The sequence below is a fragment of the Chinchilla lanigera genome, unplaced genomic scaffold, assembly GCF_000276665.1.
Source record: "Chinchilla lanigera isolate Chin_1 unplaced genomic scaffold, ChiLan1.0 scaffold00168, whole genome shotgun sequence".
Lineage (NCBI taxonomy): Eukaryota > Metazoa > Chordata > Mammalia > Rodentia > Chinchillidae > Chinchilla > Chinchilla lanigera.
In genome coordinates, this window is record NW_004955569.1 from 1,648,357 (window position 1) to 1,659,061 (window position 10,705).

Consider the following 10,705-nt stretch of genomic DNA (forward strand, 5'->3'; position numbering starts at 1 on the left):
CTCTGCAGGAAATTTGTGAAGTCTCTGACCTGTTCCCTGTAAAGCTTTACCCTTGAGGCCGGGAGTGGTGGCGCACGCCTGTAATCCCAGCACTGGGGAAGCTGAGGCAGCAGGATCGTGGTGAGTTCCAGACCAGCCTGGGCTACAAAGTGAGCTCAAGTCCAGCCTGAACTGCATAGTGAGACCCTGTCTCAAAAGGACAAAAGAAAAAGTTTTACCCTTGGTCCCTTCAGGTTTGTGCCATGGGACCTGACTGGCAATGGGAACCACAGTGTCCTGCCTCGTTCCTGCTTCACCTTCAGCCTCATGCAAAATGGCATCTACTCTGCAATTCTCCTGCAGCCCTGCGTTTGTTTTTTTTTTTTTTTTTTTTTTTTGAGACAGGGTCTCGCTGCGTAGTTCAGACTGGCCTTGAGCTCACTTTGTAGCCCAGGCTGGTCTCAAACTCTCAACAATCCTCCTGCCTCAGCCTCCCGAGTGCTGGGATTACAGGCGTGCGCCACCATGCCCGGCCTATTTTGTCTTTTTTGAGACAGAATTTTGCAATGCAGTTCGGGCTGGCCTTGAGTTTACTTTGTAGCTCAAGCTGATCTCAAATTTAAGGATCCTCCTGCTTCCGCCTCCGGATACTGGGATTACAGACGTGCGCCACCACGCCCGCCTAAAACTTGATTAAAACATACCGTTGGAAACACAGCTCAGCGGGCTGAAGACGCAATAGGAGGCAATCAGAAATTAAGGCGTGGGCTGAGCGCACTACCCAATCAGGAGGGCCGAGGGAGGAGGGCACTTCCTGTGTCCTGGTGCGGAAGGTCCGGCCGCGAGCGCGTTGCTGAGAGCTGCTAGCGGACCAGACCACGTTTTTTCTGTGATTTCTACTTACTGCGGGCTGTATTCAAAGGATCCCGGGAGACTCAAGCCACGCAATGGTGACGCTATGGGCCGGGAGGTGGGGATAAGATTGTGTGAATTGTGGAAGGAGGTGGCCAGAACCAGCTATGGCGATCTTCAGCCGCCCTGCTTACCTGCAGATCCTGAGTCCTTCCTAAGTCTTTGTTCTTGCGTTATCATCTGTTGCTAATTTCGTTTTGCTCAGTCAGGGACAGTTCTGGGTCCCCATCATACTGTCCCCACTGTGATATTGCAAGCCCAGACGGCCTCTTGGGTGACCCCAGCCACAGCTGTATCTCCCAACAGTCTGAGCAGAGCAGTGGTTTTGGGTCAATCCTGGGTTCCATCCTCAGCGATGAAAAAATTATTACGTGAATTATTTACAGGAGACCACTCCTCGAGTGATGTTACTGCATAAACAGAACTCATAATCTCTCAAGTTTTTTCTTTTTGGTTTTTTGGTTTTTCTCCGGTACCGGGAACCGAACTCACGACCTTATGCTTGCCAGGCAGGCGCTTTGCCGCTGAGCTAAATCCCCAGCCCCAATCTCTCAAGTTTTAAGAATGAGGTCTAGAACCAAAAGGGATGTTAGGAGAGATTTTGTTGGAAATAAGAATAGCTCCCAGAATTCCAGGAAGTGCCCCAAATGGGTAGCCTTGTGGCGCTCAATACAAAGTAAATTATAAACAAGTGGAACACAACAGCAGTTGCTTATTTGTTTAGTCACTACCTGTTACACAACATTCTGTGAAGTTTATTTATTTATTTCAGAGACAGGGTCTCGCTGTGCAGTTCAGGCTGGCTTTGAACTCACTTTGTAACTCAGGCTGGCCTCGAACTTGCAACAATCCTCCTGCTTAAGCCTCCTGAGTGCTGCGATTACGGGAGTGCGCCACCACGCCCGGCCACCAACGTCTTTTTTTTGAGACAGGATCTAGCTATGCAGTTCTGACTGACCTTCAACTCTCTGTGTAGTCTAGACTGGCCTTGAATTCTTGGCAATCCTATTGTTTCAGCCTCTGAATTGGTGGGAGTCCATCCCAGCCAAAACAACCACATTGAACTCAGGCTCTCTAAGCCATTTTATCAGCGTGCAGGGTTTAAAGGAAACAGATTTTAGGGGAAAGTTCAGTATTTTATATTTTAAATACCTAGAATTCAGGAGCTTACTAGGGAGTGTCTGCGACTCTTAGTGGGCATTCCTCATACGGCACAAAGTTCAGTCTAGGTTCCACGTCCTGGGTCATTACCTGTTCTCATTGGGATTCTTGTGAAAACCGCTACTTTCACACCACTACCTCAGGCCCTTTCCCTAGCTAGGTGCCTTATTTGTAAGCTAACCAAATAAACTGTTCTTCACAGTTGAACTATTGAAGTGAGACTTTCCATAGATTTTTGAATTCTGAGAAACATGCAGGTGTTGCTAATGTATTGACGAGGGAGGGGAAAGTTTCCCTGCTAAGAACACTTCCTTGAAAGGAAGCCTCTTTTTTTTTTTTTTTTTTTGGTTTTTCTTCGGTACCGGGAACCGAACTCACGACCTTGCGCTTGCCAGGCAGGCGCTTTTGCCGCTGAGCTCTATCCCCAGCCAAGGTAACAGTTGTTTTTATCTGAATGTTCTTTCAGTATAAATTTCTAAGGCATTGAAATGTATCTTTCCCATATTACCTGTGTAGACAGAATAGATGTGTGAACAATCCAGGTTTCCAGGCACATACCTGGTTTTCCCTGAATATAAATGAAATTTCTTCCATGGATATATACAACTCCAGGTGCATCCAAAATCAGTATTCTATTTATTTGTGTGGCTTTGGTTTTTTTTTTTTCTGGTACTGGGAATCGAACTCACGACCTTGCACTTGCTGGGCAGATGCTGTGCCACTGAGCTAAATCCCCAGCCCCTTTTATTTACTTGTGGGTCCATTGAAAGCTGTCTTACCTCCCTGAGATCCACTGGTCATGCTCTCTACTAATCATATCCTGACATGAAAGGTGAATGTGAGTGTCTTTCACAGATATGTACAGTGTCACATTGCTGGCACGATACTGAATTTTTTTTATGTAAAAAAGGTAAAACAAAAAATCATAACAAAATCATAGGTGAATAACAATAGTTAGGGGGCTGGGGATTTAGCTTAGTGGCACAGTGCCTGCTTGGCAAGCACAAGGTGGTGAGTTCAATTCCCAGTACTGGAAAAAAAAAAAAAAACAAACAAACAACCAAACCAATAGTACATTGCATGTTGTTATCTTCAAAGTAGTTGCTCAAGCTATAAGATATGGGGATAAATATTTCTCAAATGAATATTAGTATAAACCTTCCTTTTTCATGAACTAAGAGACACTAATAGTGTAACTGACTTGCATTTTTCCCTTTTCTCCATTGTCCTTTCCCCTTTCACCATCCTGGTTCCTTTCAGCTTTTGAACAATTTGTTCTAATTTCCCATCATCTGCTGCACGCTTCAGAACTCATTTCCTCTTTAAGTTACTCACACCAGGAAGACAATACAATGTTTAGAATTGCAACTGATTTATTTCAGTTATGAGTATGGTCTCAAGTTGCACGCGTTTACATGTGAAAGTCTCAAGTTTATCCTTCTTTATGGCTAAGTAGCACTTCATTGTATAAAAATATCACAACTTTTTTTATGCATTCCTTAGTTAATGGGCATTGTCAGTGTTTCCAATATTTAGCTATTAAAAATTGTGCTACAATAAACATGGGTGCACATATATTGCTGTGGTATGATGTTTTTAATTCGTCTGGGAAGATAGCCAGAAGGGGAATACCTGGGTAGAATAGGGCCTCTAATCCTAGTTTCTGAGGGATTTCCACAGTGGTTGTATCAATCTACACTCCCTCCAGCAGTGGAAAAGAGTTCCTTTTTGCCCATGGGACCATCAGCATTTGCTATTGGTTAATTTTTTTTTTTTTTTTTTGGTTTTTCTCCTGTACTGGGAACTGAACTCACGACCTTGCGCTTGCCAGGCAGGCGCTTTGCCGCTGAGCTAAATCCCCAGCCCCTTGCTATTGGTTGATTTCTTGATGGCAGCCTTCCTTTTGGGGGGTGAGATGAAATCTGTGTTGTTTTAATCTGCATTTCTCCAATGACCAATGATGTTGAACATTTTTTAATGTATTTATTTGCCTTTTGTATTTGTTTATCTGAGAAGCCTATATTCATCTCAGATGCTCATTTTTTGATTGGGTCTTTGAATTTGGGGGTCTGATTTTTTTCAGTTCTTTTTATGTTCTAGATAGAAGTCCTTTATCTGAGGGACAGTTAGCTAAAAATTTTTTCCCCTGCTCTGGGTTGTCTTGTCACTCTATTGGTGATTTCTTTTGATGTACAAATGCTTTTTAATAGGATGAGATCTGAGTCGTTCATTCTTTCAAGTTGTTCATGGTCTGCCTGCCCCTATGTCTTCAATATTTTTACCTACTTTCTCTTCCAGTAGATTTAGTGTTTTTGGTTTAATATTTAGATCTTTGATCTATTTGGACTCTGTTTAGTGTATGGTGATATACATAGGTCTTAATTTTGTCTTGATCAAGCAGAGAGCCAGTTTTTCCAGTATTATTCATTAAACTGGCTTTTTTCCAATGAACATATTTGGCCCCTTTGTCAAAAATAAGGTGGCTGAGTGTGCTTGTAGTTATGTCTACATCTTATAATCTGTTCCAATGGTTATCAAGTCTGTTTTTTTCCCCCAATATAGTGCTTTCTTTTTTTCTTTTTATCTTTTTTTAAAGCACTGTAGCTTTGTAGTATAATTTGAAATCAGGGATTGTGATGCCTCCTGTCCTGCTTTTTTGCCCAGGATTGCCTTTGCTATTGTAGGGCTCTTCTGGTTCCAAATGAATTTTAGGAATGTTTTCTTTAGTTCTGTGAAGGGTGCTAATGGTATTTTGATCGGAATTGCATTGAATCTGTATAATAATTTTGAGAGTACTGCCATTTTAACTATATTGGTTCTTTCTACCCCTAACAAGGGATAGCTATACATTTTTTTGTATTCTCTTTGATCTCCTTTTTAAAGTACTGTAAATTTCAAAATATAGATCCTGGACTGAGATATAGCTCAGTGGCATAAGCGCCTGCCTGGCAAGCGCAAGGTCCTGAGTTCGATTCATGGTACCAAAAAACAAAACAAAATATAGATCCTTTATGTCCTGTTTTAGATATATTCCTAAGTATTTCATTTTTTGCATGCTTTTATATAGCATGTGGGTTCCCAAATATTTCTCTCAGTGAGCTTGTTGTTTGTACACAGCAAAGTCTTTTTTTTTTTTGGTCTTTTTCCAGTACCAGGAATTGAACTCACAACCTCGCGCTTGCCAGGCAGGCGCTGTGCCGCTGAGCTAAATCCCCAGCCCCCACAGCGAAGTCTTTTGGTGGAATTTTTGGGATCTATGTAGAATGTCATGTCATGTTGAATAATGTTAATTTAACTTCTTTCTTTCCTATCCTTATTCATTTTATTTCTCTCTGTTGTCTAATTGCTCTGGCTAGTGTTTCCAGAACTGTATGTAAATAGGGGTGGTGATGGTGGACATACTTGTTTTGTTCCCGATTTTATAGTGAAAGCTTTTTCTTTTTAAAACCATTTAGTATGATGTTAGCTGTTGGTTTATAGAAGATGGCTTTTAATAGATTGAGATTAAAACGATTGATTCCAATTTTCTGTAGAGTTTTTATAATGAACGAGTGTTGGACTTTGTCCAAAGCTTTTTCTGCATCAATTGAGACGATCTTGTGATTTTTTTTCTTTGGCTCTGTTGGCAGTATCTTATTGTGGATTTTAGCATCTATGTTCATTACGGAGATTGGTCTGTAGTTCTCTGTTTTGATTGGGATTTCCTCTGGTTTTGGTTTTTGTTTTGTTTTTGTTTTTTTTGGTTTTTTTCTCCGGTACCGGAAACCGAACTCACGACCTTGTGCTTGCCAGGCAGGCGCTTTGCCGCTGAGCTAAATCCCCAGCCCTTCCTCTGGTTTTGGGATCAGGGTAATACTTGCCTCCAGGAATGAGCTAGGGAGTATTGTTTCCCTTTCAATTTCATTTAAGAGTTAGAAGAGTATTGGTATTAAATCTTGTCTAAATTTCTTGTAGAATTCGACAGTGAATTCATCAGGACTTGGGCTTTTCTTTGTTGGCATTTTTTTATTTTAAAGAGATAATGATAATAAAAAAGAACAACAGCAAAATACCAACAACATAAACAAAAACAAAACAAAGCAAAAACAGTAAGAATGATACAGGGTTTCAGAACAAAATGATAGGAATTAACATTGGTTGTTATATTACACATTTTTATCTTCAAAGTTGCTCAGATTAATAGATGAAAGAATGCAAGATTGATTAAACCATTAAAGAGAATAAAAAATAAAAAGAAAACAAAAAATCATTATAAATGATACAGAGTTTCACTAAACAAGAGGATATGAATTCAACAATGGTTGTTATATCGCATATTGTTGTGTTCATATTAGTTGTTCTGATTATTGGATATAAGTATGGAAAATTGGTAATAATAAATAAATAAAGCATTAATGCTTCCTTTCAATAAATCATTAGACGTCAGTACAGTTATCATAGCTATCTTTCTATATTTTCTTCCGCTTCGTTATTTCTTTTTCTTATTTCCCTCATCTCAGTTGTTCCTTTTTTGAGCAGTTGCTATCCCTTTCATAACATGTATTATATGCTTTTGGTTTCATTTACTCTTTCATGTTTTACACTAGGGAGACAACATGATGTTTACACATGTAGGTCTGATTTATTTCACTTATGTGTATGGTCTCTAGTTGCATCCATTTACCTATAAAAGCCTCGAGTTTATCTTTTTTAATAGCTGACTAATACTCCATTGTATAAAAATACCACATCTTTTTTATCCGTTGCTTGGCTGATGGGCATTTAGGTTGTTTCCAAGATTTAGGTATGACAAATCGTGCTGCTATAAACATGGGTGCACATATATTGCTGTGGCATGATGGTTTTAATTTTTCTGAGGAAATACCCAGAAGGGGAATAGCTGGGTTAAGTGGACTTTTAATCTTAGTGTGTTGTGCCCCCCCCCCCAGTAGCGGGAATCGAACTCCCGGCCTCATGCTTGCCAGGCAGGCACTGTGCCACTGAGCTAAATCCCCAGCCCCCTTTTAATCCTAGTTTTGGGAGGAATCTCCACACTGATTTCCACTGTGGTTTCACCAGTCTACACTCCCACCAGCAGTGGAGAAGGATTCCTTTTTCCTCACAGCCTCTCTAGCGTTTGTTATTGGTTGGTTTCCTAATGCTAGCCGTTCTTTCTGGGGTAAGATGGAATCTGAGTGTTGTTTTAATTTGCATTTCTCGAATGACCAGTGATGTTGAACATTATTTCATATATTTATTCTCCATTAGTATCTCTTCATCTGAGAAGTGTGTATTCATCTCAGATGCCCATTTTTGGATTTGGGCTTTGAATTGGGGGAGCCTGATTGTTTAAATTCTTTATATGTTCTAGATAGAAGTCTTTTGTCTGAGAGGCAGTTGGCTAAAATGTTTTCCCAATTTGTGGGTTTTCTTTTTACTCTGTTGGTGATTCCTTTTGCTGTGCAAAAACTTTTCAATAAGATGAGGTCCCAGTTGTTGATTCTTCAAAGTATTTCCCATGCAGTTTGGGTTTTGTTCATGAACTCTCTGCCTACTCGTATGTCTTTGAGATTTTTACCTGCTTTCTCTTCCATTAGATTTAGTGTGTCTGTTTTAATATTTAGATCTTTGATCCATTTTGACTTTAGTGCATGTTGATAGACATGTATATAGAAGGATAGCTTGGATAACTGTACTACTGATGTCTCGTAGTTTATTGAAAGGAACAATTGATGCTTAAAATTTTTTTTTACGGGGTTGGGGATTTAGCTCAAGGGCACAGCGCCTACCCAGAAAGCGCAAGGTCGGGAGTTCAATTCCTGGTACCGGGAAAAAAAAATTTTATATTTTGACCAATTTTGCATGCTTATATCTGGTAATCTGAGCAACTGATGTGAAGACAGCAATATGCAGTATAACAGCCATTGGTGAATTCCTACCATTATGTCTAGTGAAACTCTGTATTGTCTCTAATGTTTTTTTAAACTATTATTTTCTTATTCTCTTTAATGGTTTAATCAATCTTCCATTCTTACATCTGGTAATCTGAGCAACTTTGTTGAAGATAACACCATGTAATATAACAACCACTGTTAATTCCTATCATTTGGTTTGAAACCCCGTATCATCTTTAATGTGCTTGCTTTGTTTTGTTTGTATTTTGCCATTCTTTTTTTTTACTATTCTCTTTAAAATAAAAAAAATATATAGTATGTAGCTTGTCTTAAGTAGTAGGACTATTTGCTATTCTTTCACCTCTTTTTCAGAAATTGTTTTCTTTTATGTGTAGTGTCTTTGTTTACACAATAATATATTCCTCTTGATGGAAATATACCAATTTATTTGAATGAAAATCAGTAGACTGACAGACACTGTGTGAAAATCCTAGTGAAATACATATTGCCTCATTCCCCAAAGCAGCCCCTACCCAGGCCAATTTGTCTTAGCATGGCCTGGCCTCATAATGTTTTCTGTTATCAAAGGATTGGTTCTTAAATAGGACATTTACCCAGGCACTTTCTTACTAAAATTCAGGACCACCTTCAGCAGAGCACACAGTCCTTTAAGAATCCCAGGGCAACTCTCAAAAGCCAGCAATAAAACCCTTAAATGCAAGTATTAGTTATGAGAGGCAAGATTGATATCATAGGAGAGAGACAAGTCCAGGAGCTAACCACTGATAAAGGTGCCAGCTGGCTGAACTAACCGATCAGGTAGGCCAAGAGCAGAGGGCTCTTCCCGGGTCCTGGAGCTGAAGTGCTCAGTGTGAGTTCACTGCTGAGCGCCCGAAGCTGACTATACATTTTTTTGTTGCTTCTTACTTAGGTCAGCAAGGGGTCCTGGGAGACCCTCAAGCCACACAATGGTAACTTTATGGGATGGAAAGTGGGAGTGGGTTGAATTGTGTGAGTTCTGGAATGAAGTGGCCAGCTAGGGCAGTCTGCCACCTCCCTGCTTGTTAGCTCTGGGCTCTGAGGTCTTCCTAAGACTTTGGTCATAAGTTATCATCTGTCTCAATTTTCCCTTTGTTCAGACAGGGACAGTTTTAGATCCCCTGCATGCTGTCCACACTGTGACACAGTAAGCCCAGAATGCCTTTCTGAGCAGCGTCAGGCACATCTGTATCTCCTCCAGTTTGAGGATGCAGTGGTTGGGGCAAACCTGGCTTCCATCCACAAAATGAAAAAAAGTTATCATTTGCATGACGCATGTGAGACCTTTACTCACAATGATGGTACTGCCTAAACAGAACTAATCTGACAACGTGGAACAGTGAGATCCAGAACCAAATGAAGAAATGAGAATCACTCCTTGATTGTCATCCAAAGTGGGTAGCCAGGCCACCTGTGACACATGGCTCTGTGTATTTAAAATAACCCCCCTTTCTTTCTGGGGGATACAAAGTTTATCTGGGTAGCCTAATGTGGTCTCAGACTCCTGGCCATCCTCCTCCTTCAGCCTCCAGTGTGCTGGGAGTACAGTCGTGAGACACCACAGCCAGCCAAAGCAACCACTTTGAACCCAGGCTCTCTAACTGATCATCTCAGCATGCAGGGTCCAAGTTTTAGAGAAAAACTAGCTATTTCTACTTTAAATTTCTAGAAAGTCAGGAGCTTAGTAAGTAGTTAGCAGCTACAACTTTAGTGGAAAGGATTCTGCATTTTTGTAGGGGAGAAAGGTCACTCACTAGTGGTTCAAAGTCCTAACTCATTGTCTATTTGCATTTTAATTCTTTTAATAACCACTAATTTACCAACTCTACTTCAGGCACCTAGCTATTGAAGTGACCTGAAGTAGAGTTGGGAAATTAGTGGTTATTTCTGGCTTTTTATTTTTACTTGAATCATGTCTATTCCCAGGAGTAGCACAATATATTTCATAGACATTGGAAAGAAATCACTTGTCATGGATTTTGGGAAACTCCATGATAAAGGAAAAGAGTGTGGATTGGAGCAGCTGATTCTCAATTCTTGAATAAATCTACTTATTTTGTTCTTCCGCTTTTCAGTTTTCTTTGGTGATGTTCAGAAATGAGATTTGTTTTCTATTCATTGATTCTCTTGAGTCAGATATGTTGTTGTTAGTTTTTAGATTTATGTTCATTGATCTTAACTGTACACAAAATGTTTGTATTGTGTACCCTGCAGATGTTTTCTGTTTAACTCCCGTTTTCCTTAGATTGTGATGTGTAGTTGATTTTTTTTTTTTTTGAGGAAACACTGTTTTTACTTGCATGTCTTTCACTATAAATTCTAAAGTCATTTCAGTTTATCTTTTCCATTTCAATAGTTAATCTTTGTACATAAGCTAGAAGAGTATGCAGTCCCAATTTCTAAGTGCATACCTCTTTTGTCCTGAATGTAAGTGAAAAATTTTGTCCTTTCATCCAGAGATGTATACTGTTAGCTAAATCATAAGTCAGTGTTCTATTTACATGTGGATCCATTGACAGTTATCTTTCTTTACTGACACCCTTTGTCATTCTCTATTAATGACTGATGTGAAAGTTGGAATATATATAACTTTTATGTATATTATGCAAGGTGTCACATTGCTCACAAGGTATTGAATGTTCGTAGTCTTTACTTTACAGCTCCAATTTTTTAGCAAATGAAAGGTGTGATTTGTGAGTGAATCAGTTTTATTTTTATTATTATAATATCCCTATGCTAAT

At 39.7% G+C, this 10,705-nt stretch overlaps 1 protein-coding gene across 1 annotated transcript in view; it reads left to right on the forward strand.

Annotated features, from left to right (window-relative positions):
• The first annotated feature begins 805 nt into the window (after positions 1 to 805).
• LOC102008473 (zinc finger protein OZF-like) overlaps positions 806 to 10,705 on the forward strand; it is a 15,668-nt gene continuing 5,768 nt past the window's right edge. Inside the window, 1 exon segment of the mRNA XM_013509377.1 lies at positions 806 to 929. Within this exon segment, the coding sequence (XP_013364831.1) occupies positions 927 to 929 (3 nt within the window). The 5' untranslated portion in view covers positions 806 to 926.